This window comes from Nuphar pumila, chromosome 5 (genome assembly GCF_984573655.1).
Source record: "Nuphar pumila chromosome 5, dmNupPumi1.hap1.1, whole genome shotgun sequence".
In the NCBI taxonomy this organism is placed as follows: domain Eukaryota; kingdom Viridiplantae; phylum Streptophyta; class Magnoliopsida; order Nymphaeales; family Nymphaeaceae; genus Nuphar; species Nuphar pumila.
In genome coordinates this window covers 42,093,959-42,109,900 of record NC_143253.1, presented here as the reverse complement: position 1 = coordinate 42,109,900, position 15,942 = coordinate 42,093,959, and the positions used below count along the sequence as shown (strand labels likewise).

Genomic DNA, 15,942 nt, shown 5'->3' with positions numbered 1-15,942 from the left:
CCCAGGTCACCTGGAGCAAAGATCAGGTGCCATCACATGGCCTCTGCACCTGGCAGACTTTCATCTGATTTTATGCTCCACCGGTCTATCAGTTGTGAGACTCAAAAACAGATGAAAGGCAGCCAGGTACAGAGGCACACTCAAAGTGTGCCATGTGATGGCTCCTGGTCCTGGTTAGGTCACCTGGATCCCCTTAATCATTCAAAGAGGTGAACGGCATCCAACCACCATGACCATATCGCTCCGGTTGATCTAGAGCTTGACAAGCTGTCATTTTTTGTGGGTTAAGTCCTTTGTCCTCTGACCCCTTGACCACGAACCGCATTCTTTTTAAAACAGGCAATTGCCGGAAAAATCCAACACAGTTGGAGAAAGAATGAGAATGGAGGTCAACTCTGGAACGAGCATGTGCCTCTAGGCCCAGAGGACACGGTACCATCGCCAAGTAAAGCCAGGGGTAGTGAAAAGATCAGGTGCAGGTGCAATATGATTGCACGAACATTTGTGCATTAATCACCTGATGATCCTTCATTTCAAATCCAGACTTTAAACATTTCAAACTAATAATGGCTATAATCAAGGAGCATAAAGTGTTATCTTCCAACCCCATTTTAGTTCCTTCTCTGTATTCCCAAGGAAAATTGTTGATGTTACACGGATGGCATAATATTAAGCCCAACAAGCCGCAAAAGCAAGAACAGAAAAACGATGGGAACAGGCTACCACTTTCATTTTATGAGTAAAAGATAACGAGAACTCACACATTGTGGGTGATCCGGAAGACATGGGCCAGAACAAGTAAATTATCACTAGGAAAAATAGGGGGATAAAAGAAAGAGAGATCCATGGGACCGCAGCAACCATCACCCGTCCTCTTCGAGCTTTTAGATCTTGAAGAGAATACCACCGTGTCTGGCAAAGAATGGGGCGAAAACAAGCGATTCAACAGCCATCAGCTTGATCAATATGTTGAGGGATGGGCCAGATGTGTCCTTGAGCGGGTCTCCAATCGTGTCACCTATCACGGCAGCCTTGTGTGCGTCTGATCCTTTGGGGCCAAGAGACCTTGCATGCTCTGAGACGCCAGCCTGTCAGTATCATACAATTTTGTCCCATCCGTATGTTAGTACCATTTCTAGGAGGAAGAACCACCTATCTAAATTATAAAAAGGAAGAAAACATCAAGGAAAACCCACTGAATTAAATAAACCCAAACAATCATCTGAGCCCTCCTTTCACATGCTTTTGAACCCCCAATCTAACATATTATGGCCGTTGCATCCCCTCAAGGACAGACTAGACGACCATATTTTTGACTGATTACCCAAGAAGCTAACCATTCAAGGAATATAACGAGATGCAAAGCATCAACAGGAAGGCGGACAGTATAGTACGCACAAAATCCTGACAGAACAAGGAAAAACAAGCAGGCAGTTCACATTGGTACCTCAATATACTTCTTGGCGTTGTCCCATGCACCACCAGTATTGGATGCTGATATGGCAATCTGTCCAAAATAAGAGAAAAGAAGTGAATAAAAAACAGCTGAGGATGGAAAACGTCAATCAATAAACTGTCATACCTGTACACCAGAAACAAGGGCACCAGCGAGTACTCCAGACAGAGTCTCCACGCCAAAGAGGGTCCCCACAATGAGGGGAGTGAGCATAACGAGCGCACCAGGAGGGATCATCTCCCTGATAGATGCATCCGTGGATATCTTGACACAGGTTGCGTAGTCTGGTTTCGCAATACCCTCCATGAGACCTGGAATGGTATTGAACTGCCTCCGAACTTCCTCAACCATTTTGAGGGCTGCGCTGCCGACACTCTTCATTGTCATGGCTGAAAACCAGTAAGGAAGCATGGCGCCCACGATCAACCCAATGAAAACCTTTGGGGTCAGGACATCTACAGTGGAAATTGCTGCCCGGCTGACAAAAGCTCCAAAGAGGGCAAGTGAAACCAGAGCAGCAGATCCAATTGCAAAACCCTAGAGTGCGAACAGCAGCAACAACCAAGTAAACCCTCAAGAAGGTATTGTACATCAATGTAAGCACTCTAGTACAATAACAGGGACAATTGGTTGCACAACCTAGCATACCTGGCATGTCATGATCCAAACTGTGCTTACATTCAAAGACATGAAACTATGCAGGCAAAACGTATGTTAAAAACCTCAATGTATTAGAGTGCTTAATAAGGTCCCTTGTGCATGATGATATGCCTAACAGCTTTGGAACTTAATAAGCCTACAAGCAGCATTAATGAAATGTGTGCTATGACTACTGTAAAAATTAATAAGCCTACAAGCAGCATTAACGCAATGTGCTATGACTGAAAAAAGATCCTCTCTGATATCCTTTGAGCTTTGAAGTCAAAGGTTGCTCATAGTATGAGAACATCATACTGCTATAAAATTGAACAAATATATCAAGAATATCTAAAAGCACCTTATTTTGTACGTTAGAAACACAAATTTCAAGTTTTTATGATGCAATAAAAAACATCTGCACGCCTACCAATTATTCATCTCATTCAGCAAATGGAAGGTATTGATGCAATTTTCAGGGCTTCTTGCATGGGAAAGAACAATCAGTTCAAATTAAGTATCATGACAAAATCACATCCCGAGGAAATACTGGATCATGAAAGTGATCATACCTTGCCAATTGCAGCGGTGGTGTTTCCAGCAGCATCAAGGGCATCAGTTCTTTCACGGATCCTGTGGCTCATTCCAGCCATCTCAGCAATACCACCAGCATTGTCACTGATAGGACCATAAGCATCAATGGCCAACCCAGTGGCAATTGTGCTGAGCATTCCGAGTGCAGCTACGGCAATCCCGTACATGGCAGCAAGGCTAAAACTCACAAAGATGCTCACAGCAATAGCAAAAATTGGGATAATGACAGACTTGTATCCCAAGGCAAGGCCAAAAATAACATTTGTTGCAGCTCCGGTCCTGCAAGAATCTGCGACATCTTGCACAGGACTGCAAAGGAAGCAGGTTGATGTGAACTTTGATTCAGTCTCTCTGAACATGTAAAAGCACCAGATTCATAATAAAAATAATAACAATGATATCAAGTACCTATAAGCATTGCTGGTGTAATATTCAGTTACAAATCCAATAACAAGCCCAGCCCATAAACCAATGGCAACACAAAAGAAGAGCTCCCTGTCACACACAAAGCATTTAAAATAAGAAATGAGCAATTAACAACATAAAGAGATCATTCTACTCTGTTCTGTCAGCAGTAAAACAAAATATCACTTGCCAGTTCTTCACAGACTTCTGAACTCCGAAATTGAAAATTGTGAAGGATGGTGGGAGAGCAAGCCAGGCAACAATCGCAATTCCAGCAGTCATCAAAGCAGTGGAGATGATAAGCTGCTTCTTCAGTGCCGGTTCGATTTCCTTCACTGCCTTGATCTCAAAGAAATCGGTTGCAAAAAGTGTGGTAATCAAGCATACCAAAATACCCATAGAGCTAACAAGCAGTGGAAAACACATAGATGTCAGCTCATGATTGATTCCAAATGAGGAAATTGAAGCAACGACAAGTGCTGCACAAGACGCCTCAGCATATGAACCAAAAAGATCAGATCCCATTCCTGCAATATCTCCAACGTTGTCACCCACATTATCAGCAATCACCTGAACCAAACATATGCTTACATGAGTAGGATACGAGAGAAAAACGACAATAGAGAAATCAATACAACAGCAGGATCATGATTGTAGCAATAACAACAATGAAAAGATTCCAAAATTCTTACAGCTGGGTTACGTGGGTCATCCTCAGGAATGTTCCTCTCAACTTTTCCTACAAGATCTGCACCAACATCGGCAGCCTTAGTATAGATTCCTCCACCAACTCTTCCAAAGAGAGCCATGGAAGAACCACCAAGGCCATAACCAGTAATGGCTTCAAAGAGCCCCTCCCAGTCATCACCATAGTATAACTTGAAGAGGTTGATGGTTATATAGAGCACAAGAAGCCCATTTGCAGCAAGAAGAAATCCCATAACTGAACCGGACCTGAATGCGGTAATAAAAGCTTTCCCAACACCTTTCCTTGCCTCCAGAGTTGTTCGTGCATTTGCAAATGTGGCAATTTTCATTCCAAGGAAACCAGACACCACAGAGGTGACTGCACCCAGCAAGAAGGATACAGTACTGAAAATAGCATTGGCAAGAGCAGGTTTGCATATCTTGTCCTTGTTGTAGGTACATGGCTGGCTTTTCGTACTGAACCCCTCCACGGAACCAAGGAAGAGAAATATCAAGATAGCAAAGGCAACCATGAAAACACCCACATACTGATATTCAGTGAAGAGGAATGAAGTGGCACCTGCAACGAGTATGCACAAAAACGTTATTGATTAACGCAGATACGGTGTTGGGTGGATCTTTCATGCATGAAGAAGCATGCGATCAACACAAGGCAAGAAAAGAGGGTGAAATTTGGTCAATAAAATCAAGAGAAAAGGCAGAACAGATTTCAGAAATTAAGCAGCTGGTTTTTAATAAATTAATCTATGAACCCACTAAAATCACAAGAAGCAATCTTAGCCACAACTAGAATATAGTTGTTAACGACTGATCCAAAAGTCCATGGGATGATGGGTCCGTTGTTGTAGGAAAGCAAGCATCATAAGCACCACAAGCGACAAGCGAGACAAAACAGGTAATTTTGATTCCATCTAGAGGAGAACTATGATGAAATTTACAAAAAGGAAAAGAAAAAACTCTTCATTTTCCTCTTCTTTGGACAAGGAAGCTAGGGAAATAACACTTGACGAGAAATAGAGCCCCGATGGACCAGCTATTGCATTCAACCCAACAACTTCTAACATTGGTAGGGACATATCAATCATAAATACTATACTCTATAATAAACAGCAATGATTTTACATCTTTTTCATTAAACACAAATAGGAGGGAGCACATAAAATGAGACGCATCAATGAAAACAATCTCTGGACAAGGAGGGTGGCCACACACTCGTGGATTATAATACCGGTTTGAATATAATAACAGAAAAGTGAGTGAGGCGTCTTATGAAAACATGACATTACTGAGTAAACAGAATATATGTTTTAAAAGTGACATGACACCAATGTTTTCTTTTTTTTTAACACTAGGAACAGGCCGGGTTTGTCTCAGTTACCCGGTCTGAAGCCTAGTATCGACGTAGCACATAAAAATTAGTGACTGGTTGGCCCAAACCCGATCCAAGTAACATTGTGGGTTGGCTTTGTTGGGCTATTATTATATTTGCTGGATAGCCTCTGATCCAGCTAGCCCAAGTGTTGTCTTACATAGTGTTAAAAAAGTATATTGTAAATACTCTAATTTACTTGGGACGGGTTAGGGATTCCATTTTTCTCTACCCCACAGAACTCAAAGCTTCAAACCCTAGTGCTCCTTAATAAGGAAGAAGAGCCATATATTTCACATTTAAGCGATCTCTTGCTGCAAAGGTCGAAGCTGGGTGTACTCCCCCCGGTGGGCAGGGGACCTCAAGGGTTTTAACAACCTGAGGTCAACCATTGTATGGTCAGTGATGAGACAGTTTTTCCTTTAGATTATCCAATAAAAAAGAACGCCAAGATTTAGGAAGTCACCACTAAACGTAGTAGAGATGGCCACCTCGCTTTAGATACGACTCTATACACGGTCACCTAACAAAAGGGAAGCTTTGTTCACAACAATCATGAGAGATCCTGCGATGGGGCACAACACACTTTACCCACCAATACCATCAATCATCAGCGGCCAACAGCAAATGCCTCACCATGTGGTGGGACCTAGAACCCCACCAGAGTTAGTTTCAGAATCCCACCCAACTCTCAGGGCATTAGAGGGGTCGGTGAACAACACATTCATTCCCCCTCCTAACGACGCAAATAGCACCGACACCCACTCAATGGTCACTATACTCACGAAAACCAGGCCCCAGGGCCACAACCACATGATGGTAATGATGATGACGGCAAGATGGTGATGATAACCACCACACAACACACGAGAGAAAGATAAAATCAGGGCGACGACAAGATGGTGATGATAACCACCACCCCTACCACGAGTTACTTCAGAGCCATTCATCGTTTAGATAAACGGAATCCAAATTCAATATAATGCACGGTTGAAAACAAAATAGGGAAAAAATGGTTTCCAGGGCACCGTTCATCAGACACATGGACGAATGGCATCCAAATGACCCGAGAGTCCCTGACATACTAAAGACAACGAACCTCTTAAAAGAGGTAACTTTGACAATATGGGTGCACAAAATTAATAAATAATTAAAGGCATATACAATCAGACAGACGAAGGCTGCGAGAAAAAGAGATTTGGGAAAAAATAATACGTCATTTTCCCTTTCGTCGTCAGCACCAATAACATTGTTATTATTGGAAAAGGGAAAGGAACAGCCACTGGTGAGTGAGCTGCAGATATCGTGGAGCGATTCTCAAAAGACCCACCACATTCTTCTGCCCAAAACCCTAACCCTAAGCCACCAACGATCACAAGAAACAATAATAACAATAACAATATCAGCCCAACAACAAACCCCAAAAGCAAATCTCCCTCAAAAAGCAAATTTTAAATCAACGTCCACAAGATTCACTAGGAACGAACGATGGTCTATTCGCGCACTCTCACTCACTCACAGAAAGAGAGAGAGAGAGAGACGAATATACCTTCAGAGATGGCGGTCTGGATCTCAGCGCACTTGAGGACGACATTGTGGTCGTTGAGGCCCTCCTCCTCCTCGATCAGGTAGTCGGAGAGGCCGTTCTTGTCGTTGTTGGAGGAAGGGGAGTGCCTCTCCGGAGACAGCTTCACCCGCGACACCAGCACCCACTGCACCAGCGCGAAAGCGATCCCCACTACGGCCGCCACCGGGATCAGTATCTCCGTCAGGGTATCCGACACTATGGTCGCACCCATTTTCCTTTCCTCTCCGGATTCCGGTCGAAAACAGCAGCTCGAAAAGAGAAGGAGGCGTCGGCGCTAGGAGGAAGCGTTCGAGTGAAACTTGAACGCCTCCAGTCTTGTGCTTTTGTAGAGAAAGAGGGGGGCAGGGGCAGGGGTAGCAAGTGAGAGACAGTCGCGTGCTTATTCGTTTTCTTTAGGGCGTATTTGAGAGGCGTTTGGTGTACGAATATTTTTGTTTTTTTTTTTTCTTATTTTTTCTTTTTTTGAAATTTCCGGGTAACGGATATTTGCGAAGGGCAAATGGGTGGTGGCGAAGTTGTGTTGATCTGGAAAACCGTTTGTTGGATGGCGTGCATTCATTTGAGATGAGATAATTAGCCTGTTTTTTCAAAATTATCCTTCATTTTCCAGCCTTATTTTCTCACTCTTTCTTTCTTTTTTCTTATTGGGTAGATATTTATTGGTTTTGTTTGTTTGGTACTGAATAGATGCGTCGCGGTAGCTTTGAATGAGAAGCAAACGCCCAACCCTAGCTGTTAAGTACCCTTTGGTAATTTAGTTCAGGGTTAACCTGCCTTCAGTCTATTTTTTCACAGGGTCGTTATCTGGAGGGCTAATGTACCAAAATACCCCTTTCATCTGGATAACGATGAACAGCGTAGGTGGGCTGTGACGATCCGTCCGACTCTTGAGTCTGGAATGACCCAACCAGATCCAGCACGGATCCACTGAGGCGTCAGATTCGTTACCAACAACTTTAGTTAGGCAGGCAGTCTGCCTTTTGATTTGGTCATGAACCCTCATTTGTTCGAGTTGCTAACAAATCCAAAGAAGAACGCTGTGGTTAAAGTTAAAACCCTAATGTGTGACGGAATGAAGCCAAACGGACCAGCTATTTGCATGGGGAGGCCAGATGGATTCGTGCTATTCGCTTTCAAAACACATCAACATGACAGTGCGTTTGTTCGTATCAAGCTGACCACCCAGGATCGAATCCTGCTGGTTCGTGGGGTCATTGCTTTGAGGCACCTAAGGCTGGATTGTCATGTCCTTAACCTGGAGTTTTACTTCACAGAAGAGGTCCCATTAAGTTGTTAAGATGATGGATCCTGGCCTGCATTAAGCTGCTCCTGATCCAAATGATCCATGTTCAGAGTCCAACGTGATGACCATCTCAGCGTCCCACATGATGCATCTCAGCTAGACAAACATTCTGTGCAGCATGATGATTCCTCTCATTTAGACTTTTGACCAGAAGACGCCACCCCCTGGTTGGACGCCCAGCAGGACTTCTCTCTATCAGGGGAAGCCAGCCCAGTATGGGCTCCAAGAAGATCATAAATTATAGTCATTCCCAAGTTTGATCAAAGAGGTCTCTGATCACATAAAGAAACTCTCTCTTGTATGTGCCTATGTAAATAAAGATCATCTCCTCCCTCTCTGTGTCAAGTAGAGAGAGAAATAGAGCTTTCCCGTGGACGTACGTTGTGTTAGACCGAACCACGTAAAAAAATGTCTTTGTGTGTGTCGATTAACGCAAGCTTGGATCTTTACATGGTATCAGAGCATAGGTTTTCTCTTATGAAGTTGTGGTTGTAGTGTGCTCTCCATGTTGTCGTTTGATATGGTGTCAAGCTCATCTTCTTTGAATCCCAACCCAGCAATTCAATGGAACATGTTTTCCTCTTTGATATCCATCAAGCTGGATAGAGACAATTACTTGTTGTGGCATTTCTAGATTAAGTTCGTGATGTCCTTCTCTCCGTAAAGTCCGTATATCAAAGAAGGCGAGCAGTTGAAACCAAACTCATAATTTATTTCATGAAACGGGTTGATCAACTTGCATTGAGTTGGATTAAGGCTACAAATACATAATTTGTATTGGGACAAATTATTTGAATCGCATTTGCCAAGGAAGCATGGATTGCATTAAAACAATCTTATGTGTCTCATTCAAGTATTTGTATCCTTCAATTAAATCATGTCAAGTTTCTTATGGATTTCTTTTGCACAGATAATGAACTTGTCTCTGATAGAGACCAGGTTCAATTCACCCTAAATGGCCTCTCCCAAGAATATAAATGTTTTATAACAACCGTTACTACTTCCTCTCTCAATAAGTTGTCTAAGTTTTTTGACTTCCTACTTAACCAAGAAAAGTGACTTCAAATGTTGAATGTAAAGTCTCTCCAGTCAGTTGAATCATCAGCAATCACCTTCTTCTCTCAAAAGGTGTGTGGTTGAGGTCGTAACAGTTGCGGTGGTAGTGAAAGAGGGGACATTTTAATTCCTTCTTCTAGAATTTTCAAAACCTTAAAAATATAGATAATTAAGGGCATTTCAGGGCATCTCAACATGACCAGAAGGATGGTCAGGTAATTTGTCAATTTTATGGTTGTAAAAGTCATATGGCCAGCACCTTCTATGATATTGCAAAAGTGTTTGTTGCCTTGATACTCAACAATATGCAAGACTCTGCATGGTACCCCTATACTAGGGATACACACCATGTTATATAAGAAGACCAGAGCATGACAATCAAGAGTAAACATCATGGGTCAGATGGTGTCATGGTAGAAAGTGGTTCGCAATTCCCTATTTTCAATTCAGGTAATATATCTCTATGATATGGAAACAAGTGTTTTAAGTTAACAGATATCCTTTCTATTAAGTGAAATCTATTATCTATAGCTATGTTTTCTCAAGATAATCATTGTCTATTTCAGTTTGATATTAATGGCTTTTATGTTAGATATATGGAGCAAGACTACTCTCCTAAGAAGACTGAGTAAAGGAGGTCTTTAACCATGGCCAGAAGGTCTACAAGGATAGCAAAATCGGTCTCCCAAAGTCAATTTTGCTACTGTTAGTTCAAATAAGTTTAGATATTCTAATGAAGTATGGCAGTATAGGTTGGATCACCCTAAGCTTAAAGTTTTGGACACATTAGTGAACAATGAATCTATTTTTTTTTTCAAACAAAAATGAACCAGAGTTATTATAATGCCCAGATTTTCAAAACAAAACTTGGTCAAAAATTCATGTTTTTTTTTTCTTTACAACGAAATTTAGAAAAGGTTTTTAGCAGTGAAAATAGACAATAATGAGTCGTTAGTTTTAGAAAATTCTATGTAAGTCACAAGTATGTGGTCAAACACTCATTAACCACCAAAGTGTTCCATTTATCAAAATGAGTTGTTTATTACAAACATCACTACTTAGAATAATAGTATTCTATGAAACTGGTTTTATAAATAAAAATGTTCAATACTGTTTGGAGAAACCCTGAAACTCGATATCGCCTTGCTCTGCATATCACATCGCAGGTTCAATACTTGTATCCCCCATAAAATAAGGTTAGAACCATTGTTAGTCTGGTAGGAAATCATTCAAATTCAAAGCAAGTATAAACTATGAAAATACAAGGAGCCACTTAGGATCATAGTTTAGAACGATGTTGATCAAGCCTCCACGACTTAGCGTATATCATGAAAGCCTCCTCAGGGTCACAGTTGAAATATCAAAGCTCAAGTCTACATGACTTGGCATATCGGTATCCCACGAATCCAATCAAGCGCTCTTTGAGCTTAGCTTAGTCATGCGGATATAACACGGGACCTTTGCCCTATCGGTCCAACAGTGTACTAATCTCAACCCCTTTCACAAGGTTATGCATAAATAATCAGAACAATGCACATTCATTCATCGTTAAACCTATAACTAATGCATTGTTTCAATATAAACCGTTCACCTCCTAGTACGTGAAAGGAGCTTGAACTTTGACATCAACATGACGTTTTGGGGGTTTATTATGCTATGTATTTTATATACCCCAGAAACCTGATGACCATGTCCATGGTGGGCGGTAGTCAGAGCTCATACCGGAATAAACCCACCAAGCCGTTTCAGATGCATCCTTCTACTATAGTAATGGGGTTCAATCTTTAGATCTTAAGGATAACCCAACCTCTAAACCTCCTGAGTAACAAGAGGTCCCTTGAACTCTTTGGTTCATAAATAATTCATGTCACTCACGGCTGCCATGACGAACATAAGATTCTGAACGGGTTCAGCAGCATAATCTTTCTTATAAGACTTTGAATGCCACTTAGGCAAACCAATGCATTCTACACTAAGAAAAATATGTACCCCAACCCCATTCAGTATTTTGAACCATGGGCCACCTGTGTAGTCCAGAGAATACTGTTAAGTTTTATTTATATGCATGCAAACCCCACTCTCAGCATCTACGGCATTCACGAGTGCTTCACCCCTTTCGGGTGGACAACCAACTCCGGCGTAATGGCCCTTACGAGTCTTCTTGTATAACAATGTTTCACATGGACATGCATAGACAACGATCACCTTGGATCGACTGCTCGGCGTATGTAGCCGCAACAAGCACTAGCCTAGTCAAGGCGCAATGGCTACTCTGATGCATCAGCCTTTACGAGTATGGTGCCCTTGCAGGTGGAGGTAGAACTAGCCATTAAGGTAGGGTTCCGACAACAGGGGCATCATCGTGCTATTCAAACTACCTCATGCAAGTATTTTGCCAGAAATTTTGGTAGCACTTCTTTTGTTTGACGGATGAAGCATGACAATCCTTTTTACTTATAGAAAGTAACTTGTCAAAATTTTGGCAAAACCTTCTCTGTTTGACGGAGAAAGTGCTACACTCTTTTCAAGCTCGATGATCATCTTTTAGAAAATTTGGCAGCACCTTATCTCTTTAACTGAGAAAGTGTCGCACTCTTTTAAGCTCGATGAGCATCTTTTAAGAAAATTTGCCAACACTTCCTCTCTTTGATAGAGTGATCATGCATAATATTTGCATTTTATTCATATCTATTTATGTATGATCCATGATAAAATCATATTAAAAATTCATCTTTATCATTGCTTTTGAGGTTTTGCTTCAAATTGAATTTTCGAGAAAAATTTTATTTTCTGGTTTGGCCCTACGTTTTTTAGTATTTTTATTAGTATAGAATTTTTTTCTAATTCATAGTTTAATTAGATTAGGAGTGTTTTACTAATTTTTAATTAGTTTAGAAAAAACTCCTTTTGAAAAATATGTTTTTGAGGAAGACCTGTTTTGGAATTTTTAAAAATATTTTAGACTTTCATAAAAATGTGTTTTAAACTAATTTTGTTTATAAATAGAACTTTTTCAGCCATGGAAGTTGGTTTTGCCTCTTGAGAAAAACACAGCTTCTTCTCCCCTCTCTCTTCTCTTCCTCCTTCTCAATCACAACCAGTTCTCCCTCGTTCTCTTCTTTTTCCCCTCGGATTCGTCTTGCTTCTAACGTATCTCTGTCGTCGGTTCTTCTTGCCTTACTCGACGGAGGCACGCACCGATCGAAGGTAAAAAACACTTCTTCTTCTCAATCCCTCCATCAAAAATGGACCAAGAGGTTTGTTTCTTCTTTCTCGTCTCTTTATATTTAGGTATTTAGTTTAGTTTTTTTTAGTTGCATTAGTACATCATCATGTGTGTTTTTTTATTGTCTACAACATATTCAATCGCATGCTCCTTCCTCACATATAGGGCAACATATGATTTATTTCTTTTCGTATTATAGTTAGTTGTTAAAGGTTTGCAGTTCCTATTCATAATATAGTTAGAAATTTGTCTTATCGATTTGCATAAACAGAAACTTTGATCTTCATTGCATAATTTTTCTTCTATTGTTTGCAAGATTTAGCAGTAGTTTCTTTATAAAAATTTTGTATTCCTTTCTTTGTTGAACACACTATTTTTTTTAGCAGCATTACCGTATCAGGCCACTGTGATCATTGCAAAATTTTTTCTCTGGTATTCCTTCTCTTTTCCTTTCTAACCTCTATTTTCCTTTTTTAAGGAGAATAAAAGACAGAAAAGAAGAGAGAGAGAAACTCTTTTGCGAAGGTCTCACTATACCTTAATTTTAAAGAGATTTTGAAAATTACTCGCCTTCGTTTTGAAATATTTGCGAGAAAAAGGGAGAGACGGGATTTGTTCGTCGATACGAGGTTCGACCGTTCCTGGCACCATTACCAGAGGTAATCAAACCAAGGATCGGATTTATGCCTTTTTGCTTTGCCTAAATATTGTCTAAGAATTTATTTTAAGTCTAAAATGCACAAAGAATCATGCTTGTGCAATGCAAATGAAGAAATGTATGCTTCTAAAGAAAAATAGTTTAGAAATTTTGAGATTTTTCCAAATGATTTTGAAATGAATTTGAGAATATTTGTGAAGAAATGGTTTTTTAAAGTTGAAGATGACTTGAAATGGATATAAACTCAAAGTTTAGAATCAACTTGAGTTTTGAGAAAGACAACTTCAAAGTTCAGAAGTTGGCCTCATATCTAAGATCAAAAGACTTGAAATGACTTCAGGTTTGTTTTGAAAGAAGGAAGATTCAATTATTGAAAATAGAAAAATTGGAAAATTTGAGAATGGAATTTGAAATGGAGATTGAAACAGAAACTTTGGAATTGGATTTAGACTTTGAAATTTGAAAGGTGGAAATCTAGATGAATTATGAAAATGGAACTGAATTCTGGATTTTAGGTGTTAAGATCAGAGGAATTTGGAAATAGAATGGATTTAAGAGGTCCGAAGGGATTTTTGAAATAGAATTTTGGATTTTAAGAAATCCAGATGGAACTTGGATCTAGGAGAAATTTAAAAACAGAATTGGATTTTAGGTTTGGATTTCAGAATGGATTTGAATCCGAAATCGGGAATACTAAATGGAGTTGGATCCAAAGTCTAAAATCCAAGATGGGATTTAGAATTAGATTTTGGAGATCCTAGATTGATTCTTAAAATTTGGAAAGAAGGATAGAGAATGTAACTTAAAATTTGAAATCAGGTGATGAATCTGGAAATTTCAAAGTTGAATTGAACTTTGAAATTAAATTGAATTTGAACTTGAATCTTGAATCTGGAAATGATTTTGGAATTTTCAAAGTTGAATTGAACTCTGAAATTTAAAATTGAATTTTAGAGATGAATTCGGAATTTCAAAGTCAAATGGGACTTTAAAATCGAAGTCTGAATTTTAAAATGAGATAGAATTGAGAATAGAAAGATGAATTTGAATTTATAAATAAGAGTTGATTTGAGAAATGAAGAAGGTATTTGAGAAATTATCTCAAAATCACTTGGATTTTGAAAAAAAAGAATTTTGAAAATATGATGTAATTCTATCCTAAATGATGAAATGAATTCAAGAATTTGAAAATTGGATATTGAAAAGCATATTTCATTCTTTAGGAGAATTGAAATAAGATTGAAGATATAATACATTCCTCACTATGGTCATTGAATGTATTATATAATAATCTGTATTTAAATTCTCATAAAGAATAAAATACATTTTGGTGCTTTTTATAGAGTTTAAAATGAAATTAGCCCTCAATATATCCTGACTATGGTCATTGATATATATTTTGAGTTAATTTTAAGTTAAACTCTGATAAAAGAAGAAAATATTTAGAGAAATATGATGATTTTTAAAAAAAGAGACTCAGTGTGGATTCAATGTTATTCCATAAAAGATAAAAATCCTAAGCATTGCCCACATTTTGACTATGGCCATAAATATGAGTCATTTGCTTAGGATTAATTACCTCTCATTAGAATGGTGCATGTGCCATTCGTGTTTCACCATGGTGGATTTTGAAATAAAAGAAAAAAATGATATAAAACAAGTATTTCTAGAAAATATGCATATTCATACATTCTAACCTAATGCAAGAAATATAAATATTTTCATTAATACCTAGCTATTACAACTTGATTTGAATTCGATACTGCAATTTCTAAGTTAAGAAGGAAAAGCAACATTTTTTCCTAATTCCTGCAAAATCCAAGTTAGCATAAGGTAAATGAGAGATATTATATCAATGTACAAATACACATGTCCATATCTATCCCAAATCACTATTCTAAAACATGTATAAAACATGGATTACTCTCTGATGTAGAGCATCTAGAGATTCAGAGTTCAGAAGCAGAGTTGAATCCCAATCCAACTCTTCAGACCCGATCTGGGCATCGCTACCCAAGGCGATCCACACGCTTGCAAGACGTCTCTTGTCCTAGTGGATTTGTAGTTTAGTCGATGCTCATCATGCGCCTTCACTAGATGCTTTGATTCCATTGCGTCTTCATGGAATCATATTTTTAGATATTTTGTCTGCAGTCCTTATTTCATGTAATCCTTTATTTTTATTTTTTTAGGAGCTGAATTCTATGGATCCGGATAGTTCTGGTGCCCTGTAAGATTCTTTTGTGGCACTAGAGGGTGTATGGGGAATGCGGATAGTTTTTGCTTTTTTTTAATTACATTATTTCTAATGCATTTTTGTGCAGGATCCAGTTGGTTGTATGTTTTGGATCTGGATCACGATTCATTTCTAAGGGGCACTAGTTGGCGCCACTTGGTATGAACCAATATAGCCTTCATTCAAATTTAGCCATGACTATTTCAAGTCAATATGATTGTTGGACCTCTTAATGGTCCTTAGCCAAAATTAGCCTAGTCAATTTCGAATTTTGAAGCTTGGTTTGGGAAGGCCATTCCATCTTTATGGTGGCTCTTCCCCAAGCCCTTTATGAGATGGAGGTTGACCAAGGTGAAGGAGGTTCTTTTGCTCTATCAAAAATTATTTTTGTGTGGCTGGTTTTGAGAAACTCCTTTAGGTGAAAGAAGGATCAAATCTCATTTTAGTGTGGAAGGTGATCTTTGAGAAGATCAACCTAGAGGTTGTTGTGTAAGCTAATTAGTTCGTGAATGTTGATCTTTAAAGAGGATTGTTCAACCTACTATTCATGATTTTTCATTTGACGTCTACTGCTTCCCAGCAACTTTCCATTGTTGTCATCTTCTAGATAACATTGTTGGTTCCATTTTGTTATGCTCCATTGTTATTTCCTGAGTTTTTTTCTTAAAGATTACTGTTGAAAAGTTGCAAGTAAACTATTTGTTGTT

At 39.2% G+C, this 15,942-nt stretch overlaps 1 protein-coding gene across 1 annotated transcript; it reads right to left on the bottom strand.

Annotated features, from left to right (window-relative positions):
• Positions 1–593: 593 nt before the first annotated feature.
• LOC149837449 (pyrophosphate-energized vacuolar membrane proton pump) lies at positions 594–7,135 on the bottom strand. The gene is made up of 8 exons (XM_090006051.1): positions 6,718–7,135; positions 3,784–4,358; positions 3,278–3,661; positions 3,095–3,177; positions 2,665–2,995; positions 1,583–1,993; positions 1,448–1,507; positions 594–1,088 (listed from the first exon to the last, which is right to left on the bottom strand). Exons 1-8 carry the CDS (start codon positions 6,965–6,967, stop codon positions 885–887), a joined length of 2,298 nt encoding a protein of 765 aa, XP_089862177.1. The 5' UTR covers positions 6,968–7,135; the 3' UTR covers positions 594–884.
• Positions 7,136–15,942: the final 8,807 nt, after the last annotated feature.

What these genes read in the sequence shown, in the direction of transcription:
- LOC149837449 (XM_090006051.1), bottom strand. Translation starts at nt 6,967, where the DNA reads ATGGGTGCGACCATAGTGTCGGATACCCTGACGGAGATACTGATCCCG. An exon ending in ATGACCCACGTAACCCAGCT is followed by an intron (nt 3,662 to 3,783) that starts GTAAGAATTTTG and finishes TGTTTGGTTCAG; the next exon opens with GTGATTGCTGATAATGTGGG. An exon ending in AGTCTGTGAAGAACTGGCAA is followed by an intron (nt 3,178 to 3,277) that starts GTGATATTTTGT and finishes TGTGACAGGGAG; the next exon opens with CTCTTCTTTTGTGTTGCCAT.